The 24,981-nt window shown below is 41.2% G+C and overlaps 1 protein-coding gene and 1 long non-coding RNA gene across 22 annotated transcripts in view; one reads left to right on the plus strand and one right to left on the minus strand.

Annotated features, from left to right (window-relative positions):
• KIAA1217 (KIAA1217 ortholog) overlaps window positions 1-24,981 on the minus strand; it is a 276,224-nt gene that overhangs the window by 60,914 nt on the left and 190,329 nt on the right. For 19 of the 21 annotated variants that reach the window (XM_036023224.1, XM_036023208.1, XM_036023194.1 and 16 more), the window contains one exon: window positions 5,910-6,736. In XM_036023224.1, the coding sequence (XP_035879117.1) occupies window positions 5,910-6,736 (827 nt within the window). Of the gene's footprint in view, window positions 1-5,909; window positions 6,737-12,864; window positions 13,261-13,413; window positions 13,513-24,981 lie in introns of those variants that run through there. The other 2 variants (XM_036023255.1, XM_036023247.1) reach the window with 2 other exon arrangements.
• Window positions 14,150-24,638, plus strand: LOC118500083. The gene is made up of 2 exons (XR_004902614.1): window positions 14,150-14,848; window positions 23,994-24,638. It is a non-coding gene; the product is annotated as an uncharacterized LOC118500083 (long non-coding RNA).

Below are 24,981 nucleotides of genomic sequence, written 5' to 3' on the forward strand. Positions count from 1 at the left end.
CTTTAAAAGGATGCCCTAATCCTGACTTGTCTTTTTGCTCCTGGATCCAAGATGTACAACTTTTACTACTCTCCTGAAGTGGATTTAAACATAGCTTTGATACTAAACATTCTAATTTGGATCCTGAAGCCTAACTGATTCCATTGTCTTAGTTTTGCAATTTCCTATAACCTCCTGCCCCACTTTAGGTCCCAAATGCTAGCAAGTATTAAACTGGGATTTGAACCCAAGCAATCTGGCTTTGGAATCCATGTTTCCACTGCTTGTTACTGCCTCGCAATAAATGGTTGCCAGCAGATTGAGTGAAATGAAAATAGTAATAGCAAGTTAGGGCAATAATGTAGTTGCTTTACCCAGAAGTAAGAACAGAATTGTAAAAATGTCACGATCTGTGTTTTATGAATGTTCCCATTTACATTCCTTAAGGTTAGGCCTTCTTTCATTTTTCCACTACATTAAGTAAAAAAAGCCCAAATTTCCTTTAGAGCAGTACTTCTCAACAAGGGACATTTTAAGCCCCAGGGGATATTTGACAGTGTCTGGAGACATTTTTGATAGTCATGACTGCGGCAAGGTTGGTTGGGGGATTAGTTTGCTACTGGCATCTAGTAGGGCAGAGACTGAAGATGCTGCTAAACATCCTGTAATGCACAAGAGAACCCCCACTTCCAAATTATCAGGCCCAAAATATCAGTAGTGAACAAACTTAAGGAAATCTTGCTTTAGAAAGATAACAAGTCTAACTACTCAGGATATCTCTGATGTGGTTCACTGCTGACAATACACGCAGGAAAAGGGAAAAAAATCAATCATTCTACTTGAATCATTCAGACTCACCTCTCTAGCAGGATAAAGCACTGTTTAGAAAATCTTCAAAGATCTGTCAGTCACTGTGAACATGTTTAAATGACATAAATCTAGATTCTCACTCCAGCAACTGCTAAACAAAGGATATATCCCACCCCTCAAAGCTACCAACACAGCAACTTTAATCCTCATAAAATGAGAAAATGATTAAGAACAGACACAAGCTACCAGTGAGCACGCAGGCTTCCTATTGTACACAGAATTTTTCTTTTCCTTTCTTTCTAATTGGCTCAAGACAAGAGATTCTGGCTATTTAAATCAGTGGTATTCTAGAAGTCATAGTGGGATCTCACATGGCTTCTCTTTCTCCAGATAAGCATGCCCAGACAGGGCAAGAACTTGCTCCTGTGTGAACTCTTGACTAATTTATTGAATTTAGCCACCGAAGGTGAAGAATAGTAAAAAAAAAAAAAATGATCTTAGTTTAAATGTACCATGTTTTGAAAAATATTACACTAGGAGAAATCTGTTATACATTTGGAAGGAGAGCTATTAATCACTTTGAAATGAGCACCCTTGAATTTTGAGTGCTATTTCAAAAGATATTGCACATTATATGATCTAAGCTATAACTAGAAAATAACAAAACATAAATATCTTAGAATTTTACAGTTCTTAAGGGCTGTTTTATGTGCCAGGAATAGAAATAATGATGCTATTTAATGACATAATTTTATAACCAAGGAAAGATAGGGCATTGCATACTAAGTCACCTGTCACACACCTTCTCTTCTCTGCTGTCATTCCCTAAGAGTCACAGGCACCCACACTCTTCTCAGAGTCCTAGCTGAAGGGAAGTCGTCTGAGTAAAGCCGCTCCATCCCTCAAGGTCATTTTTTCTTTCCAGATGCTCAGACATGAGAATTGCTACCCTGGAGTCAAAGCAGCTGTACTCTACTCCTCTACCCCCGAGCCAGGGCCACCCTGGGAGGAGAGCCCTGCTAGCATGTCTGTTCTCCTAGATACACCCTTTTTCGAAGATCTTCCATGTATAATTTTTCATTACTCAATACTTTGTGGCAGCATCTTTATAAGAAAAGAGATGCCAAACTCATTAAATCAAGGCACATGACTAAATATAAGAACCAAGATGAAATTGCTATGAACTCATTTTCAAGTTAATAGAGCTCTTATGAAATCATGTGCCCTCAAAAGAACCAAAAACCAAAACAACAACAACAACAACAACAACAACAACAACAACAACAAAACCCCAGCTACTTTTGGAAGTTTCGTGAGTACAGATGGAAAAGAAAGGACTTTTCTCTGTGATTTCAAACATCCTGCAGTTATTTGGGCTATTTCATAGAAGCGCTCTTCTGAACAGCAGCTGAATCCCACCATGGCTGAAAGAAAGCATTGTGACAGATCTCTCAGTCTCCCTCCTGTGTTACTGTGGCTTAATATCTTAGATGGAAAATTGCACTTTAGAGTTTTGTATAAAAAGTACTCTCAGATTTATTTGCTTTCAAACATCATGAAGCTACAACAGAAACTGGCTTGGCACTTCCCAGGACTCTATACTCATGAAGTTCAACATTTAGGGGTTGAAGACTCTTTAAAAATACTTACACAGATTAAATATATCTAAAATAACATTATATAGGTGAAACAATGAACTATAATTTTGTGCCTCAGTGATTTTTTTATGTGCTTGTTTTTTAAAGTTTTCATCAACATAGTACTCACATTCATTTTTTGAAAATAAAATCTACTAAGAGTGTTCTCTATATATTTTTCTTATTTCTGCATAATTGTGCTGATTTATTAGCTGGGACAGTTATATTTTAAATGGCAGTGTATATATTTAGCAACATAATTGTGCAAGTTCTACCACGCTTATGATTATAAATATGTAAATATGCTTTAGGAGCAGTCACTTAGCATCTACTTCTGACATGATTTTTGGAAAATTCTTGTTGAAATGCTCAGAATTTACTCCTGAATTCACTTCTCTTCTCAAGGTGGGGCTCATAGTTCTTATTCACCAGGCAGAATATTACATGCTAGTAAAACGTGTGGGCTCTTTAATGAACCTGGACATTCTATGTCACTTAATGGCTTTGTAATCTTGGGCAAGTCACTTAACCTCTCTGAGCTCAGCGTCTGCATTTGTGAAATTGGGATGATGATAGCACATACCTCACTGGGTCACATTGATTATATCCCATGATTATAGAAACAACTTAACATAGTGTTTGGACCAATAAAAGGCTCTCAATAATTCTTCTTCTTAAAATAGTAGTACTTACAAACGTGGTACCTAGCAGTACTACACTTCGGTCCAGTCATTAAATCTCTAAAAGAGTTTAGCACTGTAGTAGAAGAGGAAGTATGACTAGCTAGGTAACTATGGGGTGATAGGTAGCAGTGCTGGTAGCAAAGTTTCCAGACTCAAGTTCTTTTTACCAGAGAATCATTCTATATGCACTTTATCCATGTGCCTGGGTTGAGTCGATGAGGTTGTTTAGGCATTTCAATAATGGGAACTCTCAGTGTCGAGGAGGATGTATGTGTGTGTGTGCATGTGTAGGGGTAAGGAGAAAGAATCTAGCCTGTTCATGTGTATACAAACTCTCCAATCTGACCCTCTGGAGATAAGCTGATTAACAGGTGAGAAATCACCTAGGTGAGATGTGAGATAAAATTCTTCCTCTGTTATTTCACATTTCAGGAAATGAAAAAAAATTGCAAAAATGTAAACATATTCATAATTATAATCATATGTCAGAATATGGTAGTGATAATGACAGTATATTTTAGGTGAACATTACTCTTTTCAGTCAATTTTCCTAATACTTGTTATTCTAGAAATAAGATAATTTAGAGTTTCTACAAAGGGTTTCTAACAGAAATCCGCAGAACTTTTCTGAGCTTTGGTGAAACAGAAACCTAAAGAGGACGCAGAGGCCCTGAAAGAATACTGATGCTACTTAAGGCTAAAACTCTTCAAGACTTCGATCCAATACAGAGAAGGCTCGACATATCAGCAGAGGGCTCCTTATTTTGTTCCCTCCCATAACCAAATCCTATAAAAAACTGGGTTCAGTGATGCTCATTAAGTTATATACATGTGGTAACTGCATGCATGACACTGAGCTAGGCACTGGGGAAGAAGTCAAACACCATCATTGACCAAAATGTGCCGACAGCCCAGCAGCATGGAAATAGCTTAATATGATCCACAGTGGAATCAAGCTCTCAGTGCTCTTCAACCTACGAGGTGAGCCAGCATGGGGGTGCGTGGTGACGGTGAGGAGGATGGATTCTGGCCTTCACGTTATATCCTGGAAATAAGTAATTTTGATGGTTTCTTGTACTAAATTCTCAGGACTCTTAAGACCTATTCTGTAAGTGACCCATTTTTCCTGACCAGTCCCTTACAGCCCCCTGCAGAGGATGCGTAGCCCTTTCTTTGAAGCACAGGGCACACGCTTCTGAGACTCAGGCACATCTTGGTAGATTTCCCCCAGCTGTGACATTGGTCTGTTCCCATAAGCCTCAGTATTCACCCCACACCCTCGGTTGTCCATGGTCACAAGAAGTATCCCTTTCTTGGATTCTTAATATTTCACTTCCTAAATTAAAGCCTTTGGAAAAGAGGGAATAAATAGTTTTCCAATCCTGAATTTTTCTTAGTCCTACATAATTAAGCCAGTCACCATTGCTTTTTTTTTCCAGTTGTGAGAGAGGATTAAAATTGTTAGTGTGTTAATGATGCCCAAACTTCCACATTCATCCTCTTTCCATCCTGCAGGAATCTGTCTGCTGTGACTGAACAGATAAGGAGAGGCAGCCTTCGAGTGATAAAATTATGCTAATTAGGACAGGGCTTTCTGATTTGGGTGTGAAAAAGATAGACAATTCATATTTCATTCACAATTTTGGCATTCTTTTTATAAGGTTATGTAATAGCAGTAAGTGATACTGCCATTTTTAGTGAAGAGCAAGTAAGACCCGTTCTTATAAGGTACTGAACAATTAAATATCTAGATCTTATTTTCATATTTATGAATTTATATATGACCCACTGGTAAAAGCCTTAACCTTTTTTGGACTCAATTTTTTTGACTAGTTTTTTTGTGATTATAATTGTTATGTTGGTTTTCTTTAACCAATTCAGGCAAGTGAAATTCCCTCTATCAAAATTAGCTTTTCTATTACTATATGAACTTTGGAGAGTTTTTAAGATGTAGTAGGAAGGTTCTGGACTGGCAAATTATAACAATATATATATATTAAAAAAGAAATTAAGCCCTGGCTGGTGTGGGTCAGTGGACTAAGTGGCGGCCTATGAACCAAAGGGTCGCTGGTTCGATTCCCAGTGAGGGCACATGCCTGGGTTGTGGGCCAGGTCCCCAGTAGGGAGCATGTGAGAGGCAACCACACATTGATATTTCTCTCCCTTTCTTCCCCCTTCCTTTCCTCTCTATAAACAAATAAAGAAAATCTTAAAAAACAAAAAAAGAAATTAAAATGCCCAGAATACATCATTCACTACATAATTTTGCTGATCTCAGTATTTACTCTGGAATGAGTATTAAATCTAAACCATTCTATTTTTACACAAATTCATGTTTTATCATCCTAGATGACAGTCAGTAACACATTCTTTCCATTTCCCAAAACCAGATGAGAAAAAATTTTACCACAAGGAAAAACACAAATCAGCCTTTCAAACAGCTATACCTTGAACCACTCACTCCTTGTCTTCTGTGGCAGATCAATTATTATAAGCTCTTGATTTATTTTTCTGAATGGTTTCCGCTAATCACAATTTCCTTCCAAATTATTCAGATGTAGGTAATGGTGACGCTGTTTGACCCACACTCAGGAGGCTCGTACTGACCACTCTCAGTGTGTCTGCCCTCACAGACAGGGGCTGCCTCACTTGACCCAAGCTGTGCCCTCGGCAGCATCCACAAGGCACACTGCACAAGGCTGGGGCCCAGCTCATGTCTGTTCTCTTGGTTTGACCGCTGAAGAGCAGTACTCAGCAACACCCAGACACATACAACCCTTGGCCGCCCTCACCACCTTACCTGGTCTCTCTGTCTTTGGGTATCGTAGCAGTGCTGTAAGCAAACATTTGCTTCTCCACTAGAGGAGGGCCAAGGTCCATAATTCCGGATAGTCCTGGAGTCCGTGGCTTTTCAATATACACCAAGGTGCCTGCCTCCTTTTTGTAGGCCTGGCGGCTGGGCGAGACCCGGTCTGGCTGCATGGTGTGAGGGGGCCCGTGGGCGTTATGATGAGCGTGCATGTCCATTCTCATGTCACTGACCCGGTGAGGAGAGGCAGGAGGCGTTTTGGGGCCCAGTGTAGGCAAGTGGCTATCTGGATACTTCCTAGATTTCTGCCTGTACAATGACTGTTCCATATGCATTTCTGCTTGCAAAGAAGGGTTGCAGTAAGCACTCGCTGACCGGATGGCTGTGCGGTGATATGCAATGATGTGATCAGGGACATCCAGTGGGTGTCCACCATGGGAAGAGGCTATGCTCATCCGTCCCTCGTGATACAAGTAAGGATCAGCATAGAAACCCTCATTTCGGTACATCGCAATGTTCTTGCCACTCATGTCTTCATCTGGCTTTACATCTCTTCTTTCCAAAATGGCGCTCGGGCTGGGTGAGATGGATCTGGAGACTGGCAGGCTGGAGAGTCTGTCCCTGGGGATGGTGGCATTGCCAGGAACAAGCATGGGGCGGGTGCCCCCATAAGGAATTCTGGATGGGGAGGGTGGCATGGAATGGGGGACAGGAGTGGAAGGCGGAGAATTTGGAATGGCGTGGGGTAGATGAGCTGTGGATCCAGGTCGAGAGGCACCAGGGCCATCTCCTCTTGCATAAACAATTTCTCTCTGCATCTGAAAATAAGAAATTAGAAAATCTCCTTTGATATTCACGTTTTTAGAGAAGACTCCATGTGACAGTGTGGCTTCCCTGATGCAATAGGCTGAATAATGGCCTTTGTAAGGCCATACCCTAATCCCTGGATCCTGTAACTATGTTCCCTTACACGGCATAGGGACTTTGCACATGGCCCCCTTTAAAAATGTTGAGGTGGGGAGATTATCCTGGATTATCCTGATGGGCTTATTGCAATTATAAGGGTCCTTATACCTGACAGGGAAGCAGAGGGACATGTGATGACAGATACAGGGTCAGAGAAACACTAGAAGATACTACACCACTGACTTTGAAGATGGAGGAGGGGCTGTGTGCCAAAGAATGCAGGCAGCGTCTGGAAGCTGGAAAGGGCAAGGAAACAGATTCTCCCCTAGAGCCTCCAGAAGAAGCATGGCACTGCCAACACGTTGATATTGGCCCGTGAAGCCCATTCTGGACTTCTGATCTCCACAACTGTAAGATAATGCATTTGTGGTGTTTTAAGCCACTAGATTTGTGGTGATTTGTTACCGCAGCCACAAGAACCAAATGCACCTGATATAGAACTCGATGTTGTGGGAAAAAAATAGTGCAGTGGTTTCAATTTTGAGGTCATAGCTTCTTAGAGACACTTAATAAATGTGTATCAAAAGTGCTAAAATTATGTTTTTGAAAACTTGTTCTGGGCATATTTTCTAGTATTGACCCTGGAAAATAGTTAGTAAGTATCTTTCCCATCTTTCCAAGTTGGTACAATCTAGGGACATGGCCGGAGAGGAAAAGACATGCATGGGGAAGACCTGAAGGGAAGTTTCACTGATTCGCCATCTCCTTACTTGAACTGAGCCTATGAGAAACCAGGCTCTGAGAGGTTGGGAGAAAATACCGGGAGGAAATACCAGGAGGTAAGGGTGCAACAGGAGGCAAGGGAATGAAGAGGGAAGGGAATCTCAGGAATGGAGGGGAGAAAGAATTCCAACAGTACATTCTGTGGGGCTGCCATGTGATGACAAGAAGCCTGCTTGGGTTGGCCATCATAAGCCCGGTACTTCTTGCCCAGGCAGCAGTGACTTCTGGGCTGTGCCATTACCATCAGTTTAGGAGAGTGGGGACTCCCACAGGGTCTTCCATTAGCTCTCCTTTAGAAGAAACAATGACTAAAATCAATGACTCAAGAATCGTAATTACAGAGATCAGATTGGTGGTTGCCACAGGCAGGAGGTGAGGGGTGGATGAAGGTGGTCAAAAGATATAAACAGGTAGTTGAAAGATATAAACTTGCAGTTATAATAACAAATTAGATAATTAAGTCATGGTGGTGTAATGTACGGCATGGTGACTGTAGTTAATAATACTATATTGTATATTTGCAAGTTGCTAAGGAGTTATTTTAAAAGTTCTTAATACAAGAAAGAAAGATTGTAACTATATGATGAGGTAATGGATGTTAACTAGTCTTACTGTGGTAATCCTTTCTCAATATTCACATAGGTAGAATCACTATGTCCATCTGAAACTAGTACAATGTCATATGTCAATTATGTTTCAGTAAAAAGGGAATCAAGTTAGTGAGGAAAGGAAAAGCTGATTTGCAATTACACTGCTGTTTAGAAGGGGCAGAATTAAAAAAACACAAATTAATTCAGGATATGAATGTTTGATACTTTTGTTTTGATCAAAGTCCAGGAGGGTGATGCTCACTGAGATTTTCCAAATGGATATAAGGGAAGGGACTAACAGCCTTGGCTCCTACCGAGACCACCCATTAAGTTTATCTGTGCTGCCACAGGAGCCCACATTCCCCTCCAGTCTCCTGGGAGATGTGACAGACAAGGAGGGCTCAAATGCATGAGAACAAAGATGAGCAGCTGAGAGACCCATAGTGTGGGTGATGGGAAAGAAGAAAATGCAGAGGCAACCAAAGAAGGTTGGACATGAAGCAGAGCTGAATGCCCTGAATAGATACCAATTTCTTATCTCACAAATCCATTCGGTTGGTAAACCGTATTTACCAAGCACTTGCTGAGAACCAGGCATTACTCTAGCATACAGCTCTAATGAGCCCCCAGTTCTCACCCTTAAGAGGGTGCTCTTGCATACATCTCTTAGATGAGAATGCTGGGAAGGATGGTGGGACTCCCACGCTTCCTTGTTTTGTCTCTAGAAAAGATCCAGGAGTGCAGAAACCCTGACCCAGGAGTTTTACACAAAATGGAGGATTTCATAATAGGAATGACCAATAAAAAATGTAATCAAGATGCAAATATGTACATAACAACTACAAGGAACCCTTCCAGGCTACCTTATCCGAGCACCATTGGATGGGCTCCTTAGCCCTATTGGTGTTGGTGGGGAGCCACTGTTTCTGGAAACCCCAAAGTACACAGGCTCCTCACTTGCAATTACAACTTTATTTCCACTTCTTCTACCTCCCAACACACACACAGTCCTCCCACTACAGGCTAATCGGTTGCCCCTCTAAACTGCATTTGGGGATATCCTCAAGCTGTCCTCATCCTGGGAACTCTTTCCCAGTTTTCCAGCCCTCGTGGATCCAAACAGAGGCTGAGAGTAAGGGTTGGGCTCCAGGTGTATCTGTTCCAAAGGCCAACCCAGTCCTCTCTCAGCTCACTCACTTGACACATCATGACTCAGTTGCTCAAGGGCACTCCCAAAGTGTGATGTTATCACTCTGTGATAATGCTCCCAACTCGTGTTCCAGAAGAGTTGGAGCAGCCATGTGACAGAAATTTTGCAGCAGAGCAACATGGATCGTCTGAAAATACCTTTCCTACTCTATCTGCCACAAGGCCGGCAGGGCTCAATAAAAAGAAATAACTACCAACTTAAAGTCTAAAGACTTCTGGGCTGAGTCTGATGACAGTAGCTCAGAAACTGAAGTTGCTTTACATCCTAGAAACAATAACACATCTACTGGTGATTTTGATGACTAATAAGCTACAACAGCTGTTGATATATAGTCTTTAAACAAACTGGAAAAAAGAAGAAGGTCTGGCTCAATGGTGAGCAGAGCAGGCCTTCCCAGATCATCAAATACAAGGGAGACTGGCTCAGCCAGCAGGGCGTTTCTGGCCAAATTCCCCACGCCATCAGACCACACAACACAGTAACGAACCCAAACAAATGTAAGGATAAGTTTATCACATCAACTCAAACATGCCATGGTGTATAAAGTGCTCAAGGTGCATTAGGTGCAGCAAATGGTAGGTATTATTATCATTATTCTTAATTCCAAAAATTAATGGGGATTTCAACTGTCCAGAACCAATTTAAAATGAATAATCTGAACTGGGTTAGTCACTACTCCCTCCCTGTTCCTTTCCCTCCTGATCTGGCTTCAGATTATATCTTGATTTGGGAGATCCTGACTCCAGTTAATAAACATCAAATATACACCCCCCCCATTTTTTGGTAAGAGAGTAAAAAGAGACATGGAGATTCTGAGGAGTATAGAATTATCTAGAAGGAAAAAGAATATTAATAAAAGAAAAATATAAACTTAACTTTATTTCATGAAAAGTTGAATAAATTTCTTTTAAAACAAAAGGATGCTCGCATAGGTGTTTTATTTTGTTTTTGTTTTTTTTTTTTAAGATTTTATTTATTTATTTTTAGAGAGGGAAGGGAGAGAGACAGAAAGAGAGAGAGAAAGAAACATCAATGTGCGGTTGCTGGGGGTCATGGCCTGCAACCCAGGCATGTACCCTGGCTGGGAATCGAACCTGCGACACTTTAGTTCGCAGCCCGTGATCAATCCACTGAGCTATGCCAGCCAGGGCCTATATTTTAAAAACATGTTTGGTGAAGTGAAAAATATGGTTAGGAGGTATATTATATAACTAACTTTTAAAATAATACATACAAAAAATCATTAGACTTTCTTGATGTCATGTGTGGATGAGTTCAGAAAGAGATGTAACAATTAACAGTGATTCTAATGTGCAGTGCATTTGTATTGGAAGTGTGGGTGATTAGTCAAATTATTTAACATTCAGTAGCCAGAATCACATGGGTACCAACCAACCAGAATAGGAACTCAGCCAATGAGGATGGATCCTAGCCACAATCAGTAACATGTACCTGATGGTAATGCTGTGTATCACCCCTGCCTTGTCCACTTTAAAATAATCTTGCCATCATCCAACAGGGCCACTGGAAGAATCATTGTCCACCTGAGTTAACCACAGCTCAGGTGAATACAAGCATTTAGCTATGGCAGAACAGGTAGGTAATCTAAAGTTGAATGTCTCCATCAGCACAAGTGACTTAGAGGTTGGAAGCCTTTGGCAGGATTCTTACATTGGTTTGCCAAGTTATGACTGACTTTCCAAGACTGAGGTCTAAAAAGAACCCTGATAATTTCATCCTTGGCTCTACAGAGAGCCCAGGGAGAGAATGACATTATGTTCCCATTATGTAGTGGGAAATGTTTTAAACTTACAACTAGAACGAACCCTTAAGATTGGATAACTAAAGGATACGGATATACCAAAGGTAACTCACTCTCATGGTGAGGCTGAAGGTATGGATGGGGAGATGAGAAGAGAGAATCCTTTTGAAGTCTTCAGTGTGATCTCCCATGAAGACTATTGTTCTAAGAAAAAGTGGATTTCATATATTCCAGGAAATACTCATGGTCTGATTCTGTAATTCAGTAGCCCCCAACTTTTTGGCACCAGGGACCAGTCTTTCCATGGGGGAGGAGGAGGGAGAGGACAGAAGGCAGAGCTCAGGTGGGGCGGAGCAGGGGTGAGTGTGTCAGGAGGCAGAGCTCAACCAGCTTCCCTCCAGGCAGGGTCCTAACAGGCCAGGGACAGGATCAGTCCTCGGCCAGGGGTTGGGGACCCCTGCTACAATTCACAGTTTAAAAAACCCCCAGCCTTTTATGTTAGTGTTCTTTCAATGGAGGTGTCTTCCTAGAATCAAGCACCCTCACAATTTCCTTTTGTTTTTTAACTGGTTTTTTTTTTTTTTGCAAATGAGTAAAAAAATGGCATTAAATACATACTAGGCTTTTCCTGCACTAGTACTCAAAGTCAGTCCTTTTAACTTTAAAGGTAAAAAAAATAAATAAGCAAAACTCACAAATATCCACACAGTTGCTATGCACCTTAATATACTTGAATCCCTTATTTTCCCACCACTCTCTCTGATGCCACCAGACTACTCTATCATCTCACTTCTTTTACTACGTTAAACATATCCGAATATGTTATATCATTGGCCCTTTTGGTGCACAAAATTTTAACAGTAACATCTTTCTGTGAGCTCTAAAGAATTTCATTTTACATCAGAAAAGAGATGACCTACACACAAAAGTAAAGGTTCTTTTGACACCTTACCAGAACATATCACAGGTATTCCTTTGCCTATACAATGGCCCAAAGAAAATGTTCCTTTCTGTGCACCAGATATATTGGCAATGTATGGACAAGGCGGTTCTCCATTGTTCATCTGCTGTGTTGGGCACAGAATCTCCCCCTTCCATTACTGCCCAAACCACTGCTGCCTCTGGGTTGAACCCTTCCAGTTCTTGTAAACAGCAGTTTCTTCCAGAGCCCAGCACCACGGCCCCAGCTGAGGCTGCTGTCCCCGACCACAGCTCACAGCTCAATATGCTTTTTGGCCTGAACTTCCTAAGACCGGAAGAAATCTGGGGCAGTTTCAAATGAATTGCCCAAAGTTTGAGTTAGAAATCCTAACATATATCTATCGATATTTTATTTCCCCCAAACATTGCAAGTTAAAGCAACTATTGCTCATTGAGAGGTTTCTTGAATGTAGGATAAGAGGGGGGAAACATCTTAAAATTGTTTCTGGAAAAAAATCTAGTATAAAAAATGTTTATCTTAAATCATTCTGGGAAACAGTCTCATGTAATCATGTCTTTTGTGGAGTATTTAAAATACATATATTGTTTGCATAAAGGGAATATTATGTACATTTTATTTTATTTCAAACCCCACCCTTTCAAGTCTAGAATTTATAAACATCCCACTCAGTCAGACTACACAATGAAGTAACTGGACAAAACTGAAGAGGATTCTAATGAGACTCCCACCCACAAAGAATTAAAGCCACTTACTTTCTCTTAGGAAAATCACCTGTATAACTAACGCCGTGAGAAATCACACTGGCTCAGCTCCCAATTACACGGTTCCTTTGTTTGCTGCTTCATCTAAATCCTTAGTTCCACACTTGAATGTTTTAGAGTTTTCAGAGAAGAAATCACAAAGGAATGTCCCCCAGCTTGAGTGTTCGTAACCAGTAAAGACCATCTTGTTCTGTTCAGTCTTCTGAAAGAAGCCGCCACAGGCATGGATAAAACGCCGTCCTCCCTGTGATAAGCCAATTTCTCCTCCCCTTGGAAATTAGTCACTAAATAACCTCAGCCCACATCCAACCACGGGCTACTGCACGGGTGACTCAGTCCTTTAACAATTGCTTACATGGAAAACACACACCAGTGAACAAACTCTGAGAGACCTAGGTAAATGGGTTAACAATGAAGGAAACATTACAAAATAGATTTAACTAAGGCAAACAGGATCATTAAAACCAGCAAACAACCAGCCACCAACAACGGAAACCATCAGAAAACCCAACATGTTAATTACCCTCAGGACCAACTCACAGGTCAGTACTCTGTGGAGAGAGGGTGCTACCAGCACCCGACGCCTGGTCTGCCGCCAGACTTGGGAAGCCTCTGGATTGGCTGCGGGAGGAAATGTGAGCCAATTCCCCTGGTTTATAACACCGGAGGGAAAACATGAGGGAGGAGGCTGTCCGTCTACTCATTAACCAGACTGGTTATACCAAGCTGAACTTTGGGTAGCAGCCATTAATCAGTCTTACACGGTGCCAGGCACGCCACTGCAATCATTCTGGAAAACATACCTGAAAGGAGAGGAGAAGATAGACGGTGGCGGACAACACTTAAGCACAGAGAAAATTTGAGAAAGGAAACCAGAACCTTTCTGACCCGCCCTCTACAAGATGGGGGAGAAGGCCAGGGCAGTCTTCAGAGACTCCTGTGGGCAGCCGCTGTCAAGGCAGCTGTTCTCTTCCAGGTGAACAGGCACAGGGACGAGTGTGTTCCCAACAAGAAGGGGCTTGTGCAGTGCTCTGCAGATGACAGGTATGAACACACTGCTAACAAAAAAGGAGGGAGAAAGAGGCATTTCCTTAGGCTGCAGGTAGGCTCTGTCAGTCAGCCGTGCTTTCTGAGTCCTCAGGGCCTGAGTGGAAGGGAAAGCTATATCTGAGTGGCAGTCCGGCAAAAAAGTCACCCAGTGCTGGGCTGGAAGCCTCCCTGGCCTCAGGCCACACCCCTTGGCCACGCTCTGGGCAGCCTGCACATTTTTCAAACGGTTAAGGCTTTTAGAGGTTGTTCTTGCTGACCAAAAGCATTCCATGACGTTTCTCATGTTCAATTTCAGTCAGCATTGCAGGTTTTCTCAAAAAACTGTTTACTGCCATCGAGACACTTTGTGGTTATTAAGGGAGGGAGAAAACAGAGCACATGACATCGCCACCCTCCTAAGATGTCTCATTAGAAACAATATTTGGATGAAGCGGTTGTTAGAGGTCAGGCAAGAGAAGAAGGAATATGAAAACCCTTGTTTTGATTTTTAATCTAATCAGCTGGAGTTTGTTATTTCTCACCAGAGTATGCAAAGCACACACCATCAGCCCCAGATGCATCTGGTGTACATTTGGCAGGTTTTGTTTTTTCAGTCCAATGTGAGCCTTCCAGGAAGGCGAAGGCAGGGGCTGTTCTCCCGTGTCTGATTAGGCCATGATTCCACCCCTGTCACACCCCTAAAGACCCTGGTTTTGGTATTAAGACATCCTAACATCAGGCTCTTGTACTGATTTACCCGCTGTTTTTCTGCGTAGGGCTGCTTGTTAGAGGGAACAAATGTGAAGTGTCTGGGTCATGTCCCCTTCCCCGGGAGACAGAAGCTCTTGGCTCACTGCTGTTTGGCTAAGTGCATCATGCCACACTCAACATTTTCCTCATGTCAGCTATTTTAGAGAGAGATGGCTTCTGTTGACCCTGATACCAGGTAAGCGGAAGGTGCAAGGCGAGAGGAGATCTGGTTCACCTCTCCCTCTCTTCCTTCCTGTTAGATTCAGAATTGTTTCCTCTTACTTTCAAAATGATCCCGGGTACCGTCTACAGAGTAAATGCGGCTCCATCATTACCAGAGTAGTAATTCACTGTCAGAGTTTGAAGGCTTGCCCAATTCTGTGGTGAATCAGGATGAGTTCAATGCCCTCTAGTAAGAATCATGCAGCTCACCCAACAGAAAGAGAAGAGGTCAATATTCTAAGTGCTGCCTGAGGAATGGGCAAGCTGATTTCCTAAATGCTACCCTGTGCCATGGAAGCCTTGGCTCCAGCTGAGTGGCGGCTGCTCTCCAGAGAAGGGGTCCTTCGGGCTAGGTCACCACAACCCAACCACTAGCACCCTATGCTCTGGCTTCCTGACCTCACCAGACCTTCCTCAGTACAACCATCCTTGGGTGCTGCAGGCTCTGTGAACCTGCTCTTCCCAGCTGGGTATAGAGCCCTACTCTTCATTCTCCCTCTTCCTTTCACTCACTGACTGGCCCTTTAGCAAACTGGAAGCAATGTATGTCTTTTGAGTTACTATTAAGCAAGGTCATGCCATAAAATTCAGCATTACCTCAACAGGAAATACCTTTTATGCTCTGGTAAGGTTAAGAGTCTTGAGGAATTTATTCCTATTTCCCTTGTCTTATTATTCATTTCTTTATTAGCTTCAACAAAATTACATATGCTTAAGGAAAATCTAAAGTGTGCTTATCAACATGAAAATGATATTGTGACGGGAAGTGATCACAATGTTAAAAAATTTTTAAGTTCATATTGCTTACACCATTAAAATTGGAAAGATGGCCATTCATAAGGTCTTAGTGAATCTATTAATATTTCATATGATCATAAATGGAAAGTTTCCCAGACATGAAACAGACTGTTGCCAAAATTATTTAATTCTCGGGAAAGAGATGGTCCCGTCAGTGGTTAGCTTATGGCTATATTTAAGGTAATCATTATTTGCACAAATATTTTGACACGGGGAACTCTGCTGGGCCTTCCAGTACCAGATCTGACTTACTTAGTATTTTGTCCAATTGTGATTAAAGATCTCAGTCTGGAACATAGTAAAGAAGTAATGTTAAATAAATCATTTAACTTCCACAACTGGTCACTTTGTTGAGCTGTAGGACAGACAAAAGAAAATTGTTCTTGCGCTGATACACAATCTTCTGTTGGGATACTCCTGCATTTTCCAGGCCAAGGACAACCTCCTTTTGTACCTAAAATAGTTGCAGTTTGTAAAATGATATCTTCTTTGCACCACTTGCAACAGATGGTGCAAATAGCTTTCTCATTAGTTATCTCCATCTCTGCACATCACCCATTTCCCGGATGGACACTGTTCTTTTAAACAGGAATCCGTTTTGGTGTTAAAGATTTGTTCCTCGTAGCAATTCATCTCTTTCACTCCAACATAACTTTCAGTGCCTTAGGCTGTATTTTTCTTTTTATGACAGTTCTCTAAACTCCTACTTAACTTGTCAACATACATTCTGCAATATATAACATATTGCTTATTTATTTATAACATTTCTTACTCTACAATACAAAGAATTTATTTGCCTCTCCCCGCCACACACACACAAATACACACAAATGATAACATCCAGCAGTTTGTAGCTTGTACAGCACTTTCAATTGTGATTTCATTTCATGGGTCTCAGAAATGCAAAAGTTAGGTTTACTACCCCCATCTAAATGTGTAGGAAATAGACATGTAAGAAGGTGAGAACCTTGCTTAACATCCCATCACTACTAAGGAGTGAAGCAGTGAGAATGGCCATCTCCAGCCAGGCCACAGTGCCACTGCTCCTTTTGTGTTTAAGTGTGAGATCACGTGTCCTCCAGCACAGTGGGAGCTGCTCTGAGAGGAAATGTGTCCCCAAGCCTTCCCTACTGGGATCACTGAGGGTTTATCTGAGTTTGGACCTTATGTGTGCAGCATGGTGAACTCTGTGGGAGAAGGACCTTACTCACTTCACTCACAGGCTGAGGTTTTCATGGCAAAGGAAAGAATAACTGGGACACAGCGAGCTTAGGATCTAATTACCTAGGGACTCTCTTGACTTACTAGTAGGCTTTATCATCTTGCTACATTATACTATTAATTATACATGCTATTTAACTAATATACATATGCTTATATATTATACTTACATATACTTATATTGTATATTAGTAATTAATTATCACTATATAAATATTTCATCACTAGTGATATATGTATGTATATATACACATAGATGTTTTCATTAGTCTCAGACACCAAATTACTTGTGGGATAAAATATCTGGGCTTTATCTGTTAACACCTGTTATCATTATGACCACAATCCTGATACTGGGTGACGTTCCTGGGACCACACCTCTCAGAGATGCTGAATCACTGCAGAGGCATTACACCTCTGTAACTGTGCCCAATGTCCTTCTTACCTGCCACTAGGGAAAGTGATCAAGTTGATTATGTTTTAAGTGAAAAAAGTTGAAACTGCCAGTCAAGATGATGGTGTAGGTAAACAGGGTCTGCCTCCTTGCACAGCCACAACAAAATTACAACTAAACTATAGAACAACCATCATTCAGAATCATCAGAAATCAAACTGAATGGAAGTCCTACAACTATGGAATTAAAGAAGAAAACATACTAAGACTGGGAGGAGGGGAAGGGTCAGAGATGTGGAACAGGCTGGTCCCACACCCATGTGTAATGGATAAAAATCAGGAGGGGTATCTCAGGAATGAGGGGTCCCAGCCCAACTTAAGGCCCCCTCCATCCCAGGCTTCTAGTGGCAGGAGGACCAGTCCCCATAACTTCTGGTTGTAAAAACCAGTGGGGATTGAGTCTGTCTGAGACAAAAACTGCTGGAATCTCAGGCAGTTACTCTTAAAGAGCCCATACACAGACTTACTCAGACTCACTCCCTCTGAACTCTAGCACAGAAGCAGCAGATTGAAAGGCAACAGGGACATATTAGGAAGAACTGAATTGGCTGGCATCAGGGCAAGAGCTGGAGGAACACAAGTGCTGGCAGAGGCCACTTCCTTTTATGAGCCCTCTCCTGACCACAGCCACAGAGCCAGCAGGTAGGTACCATACCTAAGACTGCATCAACCTGGCTCACACTGTTTCCCCGACTTTGGTGATTTCCTGAGGTCCTGCCCCACCCAACTTTCAGACCCATTCAAGCTGTTTCCAGTGGCTTTTCCATGCAAATGACTTGTCTTGGCCCTTGCTTCAGATTTTCCTAAACTCTCTCAAATAAGCAGTATCTGGCTTCAGTGAGCCCAATACCGCTCTCTAAGTTGCCTCAGGCCCAGTACTAGTGGCAGCCCACCTTGGTTCACAGCTTGACCTTGCATAGTCACCTCTGAGTCTAGCACAAGTAGCAGCCATCTGCAGATCACTTTGTAGCTTATGCTGTGTGACCTTGGACAGAATACATTCAGTGGCTATCCATGGACATGCCAACAGCAATAAAATCTCAACTACAACAGGAAGGTGTACATAGCCCACATGGTGGGTACATCTTGAATACCCAGCTTGGATAATAGGGGAGGGCTGTGCCACTGGACCCTACAAGACACTGGTATATGAGGTCACTCTACCGAGTCTGGGAGATGTAGCAGCACTACCTAATACAAAGATACAAACTAAAATGAGGAGACAATGAAACAAGGCCCAAATGAAAGAACAGAACAAAACTCAAAAAAAGAACTAAACAAAATGAAGACAAGAAATTTACTAGGTACAGAGTTCAAATCATGGGTTATGATGCTCAATGAACTAAGTGAGAATTGAAGCCAAGAATCAAATCAGCAATTTGGAATATAAGGAAGCAAAAAAAAAAAAAAAAAATGTAAACAGAACAGCAAGGAGAAAAAAAAGAATAAAAAAAATGAGGATAGTGTAAGGAGCCTCTGGGACAACTTCAAGCATATCCACATTTGCATCATGGGGGTGCCAGAAGGAGAAGAGAAACAGTAAGAAATTGGAAACTTATTTGAAAAAATAATGACAGAAAACTTCCCTAACTTGGTGAAGGAAATAAGCATACAAATCTAGGAAATACACAGAAAGTCCCAAACAAGATCGATGCAAAGAGGCCTGCACCAAGACACATCATAATTAGTACGCCAAAAGTTAAAGACAAGGAGAAAATCTTAAAGCACCAAGAGAAAAGCAGTTAGTTACCTTCAAGGGAATCCCCATAAGACTGTCAGCTGATTTCTCAAAAGAAACTTTGCAGGCTAGAAAGGATTGGAAAGAAATATTCAAAGTCATGAAAAGAAAGGACCTACAACCAAGATGACTCTACCCAGCAAAGCTATCATTTAGAACTGAAGGACAGATAAAGAGCTTCCCAAACAAGAAAAAGCTAGAGTTTGTCCTCACCAAACCAGTACTATATGAAATGTCAAAGAGACTTATGTAAGAAAAAGATAAAAAATATGAACAACAAAATGGCAATAAATACATGTCTATCAACAATTGAATCTAAAAAACTAAATAAACAAACAAGCAGAACAGAAACAGAATCATAGATACAGAAAACACTTTGGTGGTTGCCAGATGAAAGGGGGTCAGGGGAATGGGCAAAAAGGTGAAGGAATTAAGAAGTACATATTGGTAGTCACAGAACAGTCATGGGGATGTAAAGTATAGCACAGGGAATAGAGTAGCCAAAGAACATACATGCGTGACCCATGGACGTGGACATCGGTGTGGGTATTTCATGAGGGAGTGGAGAAGGGCTGGGTGGACAGTGGAAAAGGCAGAAAAATTAGGACAACTGTAATAGTATAAGCAATAAAATATAATTCAAAAAGTCAAAATTAAAAAGTTGATATAAAATTATTTAGCTTTAGGATAATCATCACAATGTAAGACTTAAAATATATAGTAGGTTGATGATACATCCTCAAAGTATCTAAACTTAAACAATAAATTGATGATAATCTATATAGAATTTTATGATCTACAGCTACTGCTTAAAAAATAGATTTCTTCAGAGACTGTTGCAGAATATGGTAGTAAACATTGATGAATGGTAGATGCTAAGCTGAACAACAAATGGTCCTTTATTCGTGGCCTGTCACTGTCCTCTCACAATGCAGCCACTCGGATCTCAAGACTTCCCTTGGATCTTCTCATCAAACCCCTTCTCATGCTTTAAGCAGCCTCAGCTTCTTAACACCAAGCATCCCCAGTAGGTTTAACCCCTTCGGGTTGGCTCCTTGTCTTTTCTGCACATCTCTTCCTTCTCTCCTCAGAGCCTTTCAAACAACAACTCTGTTAACCTGGGTTAGAATAGTGGCCCTTCTATTGCAATCATCCCATAGTCTGCATTCTGCTGTGTTTTTATATCAGTTGCATTAGGATATGCGGTGGTTCTAATACCAAGTAACAGAACACATGCACAACACATAGTAAGCGCTATCGGCAAAACCCATTTTAAATGGAATTTTATGGATGGCTTCTGATGAAAGGTTTTTCAGTTGTGCCATTATTTTGATCCTTGGCTGAACAATATTAGCCAATGTGTCAAGAAAAGGAAGGGTTGTGTGAGGGAAGAGCCCCAGAGAATATCAGTGAAGGACAATAATTCAACAAATCCACCCAGTTCCATTTTCCTTCAAAATAAACATGAAAAAACAATGATGGGAATCCAGATCAAAACAGTCCTTGTGCCAACTCTTCCTGGGTTCAGAAGAGCCACTTACTTTCCTCTTTACAGCAAGTTTTGAAGCCGAAAGAAGTTCCATGGGTATCCCAGATATATTGAATTAGTGAACTGGGAAGAGTTGTGTAAGACTGGGAATAGATGTCATTTGTTTTATAATTATATAGGATCATGAACTTTCCCAGTTCTCATTAGTTACAAAAAAATTTAAAGGGTTTCATGTTTATAAATTAAATGAATACACCTTTGAAAATCCATTTGTTTTCCTTGAGTTTTGGTGGAGACTGTGGCAGAGAGCACAAGCATACCTGCTAGTCTGGATCAGATGAGTGGCCCCGATGCCGCCACTCAGGGTGTCTGTCCACAGTCAATGCAGCATCATGCAGTGGGACAAACACTCAACAGGGAATCATGGAACCTGCACTCTGGTCAACATCAGCTTTTTAACTATAAACAAGAAGTCTGATCTAGACTGTCTCTGAGGCCCATTCCAACCATAACATTCTGTGGGGTCACAAAATATTTATTGAGTGCCCACTATACATGCAAAGCCCAAAGTTAGGCTGATGACAAAAAAAATGATCTATAGGACATAATTCCAACTTTTGACAAACTAACATTCTAGTAAAAAAAATGAGGCATATACATGAATATTCAAAATAAGACAAAGCAAGAATACTTTGGAAATGATCAAATGAGTGCCATTGTCAAACTCTTGGAATCTATAGCAGAGTAATATTCTTCTGGCCAGAAGAGTTGAGAAACACTTTTCTGAAGAGGTGAGATTTAAGTGAGTCCATACATAATGAGGAGACTTTTAATAGGTAAGAAAGAGTTTCCTCCCTTAGGCATCGAAGGCAGGGAGTAAGGCTCTGTCAGAGACAAGAGGTGGGGAAGTGCCAAACATCCTGGGGCAACGGGTTGACCTCTGACCCAATCACTAAGCTACTCTGGGGCAATGGTTCTCTAACTTGAGCATATATCACCTGGAAGGCTTGCTTAAACACAGAGCAATGGGCTCTACCTCCAGTGTAGAGAATCTATACTTCTCTACACTGCCCAGGAATCTATACTTCTATATAAGTCCCCAGGTGGTACTGACCTAATGGTCCTGGGACCCCACTTTGAGAATCACTTTTCTAAGGATTAGAGGGAAGGGAGAAGCTCACATCAAAATCTGCATTCAACTGTGGGCTTAGTAAATCCTACTTTAGAAAGCTGACCTTACTAAACTTTGGATGGCAACCATAATTATCTAGAATTTCTTTATCTGTAAATATTTGCAACAAAACTTGCTAAAAGAAGATGGAAAGAGGGAAAGGAAACTCATATTTTTTGATACTTCCTGTTTGCCAAGTGCTTTCCAGAATTTCCTCATTTAATTCCTAGCTCGTTCCCACCAGGTAAATATTATAATCCACATTTTACAGATGAAGAAACTGGGGTGCAAAGGCTTCAAATGTCTTACCCAAAGTCAAGGGACAGGGCAGGGATCTATGAAGGCCAGAAAAACTCTTGCACTCTAGTGTTAAGAAGTTAGAATAGAGTCCTGACCTTCCTTGAGCTCTCTTCAAAGGAGGGCAACAATAAGACCAATATAATTTCTGTCTACAATCACGTCCAGAAATATCTGACCAGAGTCATCCATATTGAATGCTGCAGGAGATACAAGGGAAGTAGAGCAGACCATATTACTGTTATCTACAAATTTGGGAGAAACTGCCTTCTAAACTACCCATAAGCCTCACAAGAATGCTCCATTTCAAAGAAATACCTTTGTGTTATCAGTTCAAGTATCAAGTCAGTCAGCCAGTCAGCCAGCCAGCCAGCCAGCCAGCCAGACAGACAGTGGACAAGTCTCAGCTCAGAAATCTGAGCTGGTCAGCAAAACCACTGCTTCTCCTTATTTGGATACATAACAGCCTCAAAAACAGCCAGTTTAGGAGTCATGCATACCCTGAGGCCTGGTTGGCAAGCTTCTCACCAGCCCTGCCTTCCTATGCTGTGTCCATCAGCCAATCACTGTTTCCACACAGGTTCCCGTACTGCCAGGAGCCTCCTCCTCGGAGACAAGATCTGCTTCCCTGCATCCTAATGACAAATTGCCAGGACTTTGAGCATTCCTGAAGTGGAGGAGCTCATAAGAAAAAAGAGCTACTGGTTCAGTGACTCTATGTAAATAAGTCTCACTCCATGTGACAAAATGCCCACATTCAGCACAGGGGCAGCCATGGTCTCGTCTCTCCCCCCAAACACTGCCCCTGACAGGAAAGAATCCTCTGTCACACAAGAGGTGACACATGAGAAGAAAATGCTTTGGAACCTGGGAAGCACCTCTGAAAGTTCGTGATCAGCAGCAACAACTTTCAAATCCCTGCAAAGAGAAACAAGCTCCAGGCTGACTCCAAAGTAGTTCATCTTTCTCTACTGACCAGCCCAACCTCCAGTCTTCTTTCTTCTTTATATTATCCTTTCTTTTACTTTTCTTCCCCTCTTTGACAAGCAAGATTGGGGCAAAATTTCACCCAGAGGGGACAGGGATATATGTGGTCAATAAACAGACAAAAGAAGTTTCTTAAAATTAGGGCAGGGAGACAATGGCTTGATGCCAATGACTCTCAGCTCTCAAGTTCTCCTTCAATGTACTGAAGTCTACAAAGTAGTTTCCAATTTTTAAAAAGGGTTTGATCATCCTCTTCCATCAGTACGCTTCCCCACCTTGTGCCCAAGGAAGGCAGTAGGGTGTGGTGGGATGAGCACCGGATGACGAATGAAAGGCGTGGGTTCTCCTGCTGAGGGTCTCCTGGCTGCGCTCTCTGGCTGTGACTGTGGTCCCGCCACTGAACTTTTTTGAGGCTCTGGTTCAGGCGCTAGGTTGGTTTACGGATATCTTCTATACTTACTCTCCTGGTGCTGTGGGTATCACATAAGCTAAATTATTCTTCAATATGCGGAAAAGTGTGATTGACATGTTATTAAAATCACCACCAAACATTTATGGGCTCACTCAATGAATTTTGAGTGAGAGCAAAACAAATAGAATGGACAATATCTACTTTAATTTATACTCACAGGAGGATGAAGAGAATGACACATTATCTTTTTGAGATATAAGAGCTCATGAAAGAATGAAGATTCTGAATATAGCCTATATAAGAACACCACACTGTATTATATTTCAAAGTATCATTCTTGAGAAAAAAGTGCAATTATATGTCATGGACTCACATTCAGGAAGGTGCTTTTACTCATCCTCATTCCCAAATGAATTGACCATAGTGAACCTAAATCAGGTTAGATAAAAGACTCCCCGTTCACTTTATACTGGTATGACAAGTACGTTCAAATATCAATTATTTATAAAAATTATGAGATGAATAATTATCCACATTTCCTTCCTTTCCCAGCTTATCATCCGGGAGAGCCTCTCTTCAGGAATGAAAAGAGAATCTGTGTCATCATTTACCCGTGGATAAAAGTTTTGATCTTTTGATCGACTCTGGCCAGGTGGCTCATTTGGTTGAAGCATCATCCCATACACCAAAAGGTTGTGGGCTTGCTCGTGTTCTCTCCCCCGCCTTCCTTCCTTTCTTTCTAGTATCAATAATCACATCCTCAGGTGAAGAAAAATAAACAAATATTAAAAATTTTTGGTTGGTGAGGAGAAACCAAACCAATTAGCTAAACACAAGTTTTTGAATGCCCTCAGAATTACAACTATATTGTTCATTCTGGTCCTGTCCCATATTTGTATCAAAACCATTGATCTGTGTGCTTTAGCTCTTGGTAGAAAAACATTTATCTGTGATATAGCTAAAAAATATTTTTGGGTTTTTTTGGGGGTATGGGTATGTAGTAAAGTATAGTGATTTAATGGAAATGTAGAAATGTTATTGAACATATACGCTAAGACAGCTTTGCATATTTATTCACTGTATCTACTATGAAATATAAAAATATGTTGGTAGTTTTTGTATTAACATGTATTATGTATATGAGTACAATTCTGTAGATCAAAATTCTCTGTCAAAATTAAAAATATCAAAATACCACATCTGACTCATTGTTATGCTCTAGTCACAAAGAAATACTGAATAGAAACTTATTAGCATTTCACTAAATTTCTTCAGATCATTGTTACAAATAATAAAAATACAGACACATTTTAGAAAAACATATTTCAGTCTTAAAATGGTCAGATTAACATAATTACAGCCTTAGGTTGCCAATAGTGGCACGCTTCTCATTTTCATGAGAATACAGAGGTTCTCCCAGATCTCAAGCTAATAGGCTCCTTGGTCTAAATATATACAGTAAAATCTGCAGCAAATTTTTGAAGCATTAAGATCTGAACCCTGGAGACATCTAGTGAGTAATTTGCGCTGCAGTGGAGCA

This window comes from Phyllostomus discolor, chromosome 1 (assembly GCF_004126475.2).
Source record: "Phyllostomus discolor isolate MPI-MPIP mPhyDis1 chromosome 1, mPhyDis1.pri.v3, whole genome shotgun sequence".
NCBI lineage: Eukaryota > Metazoa > Chordata > Mammalia > Chiroptera > Phyllostomidae > Phyllostomus > Phyllostomus discolor.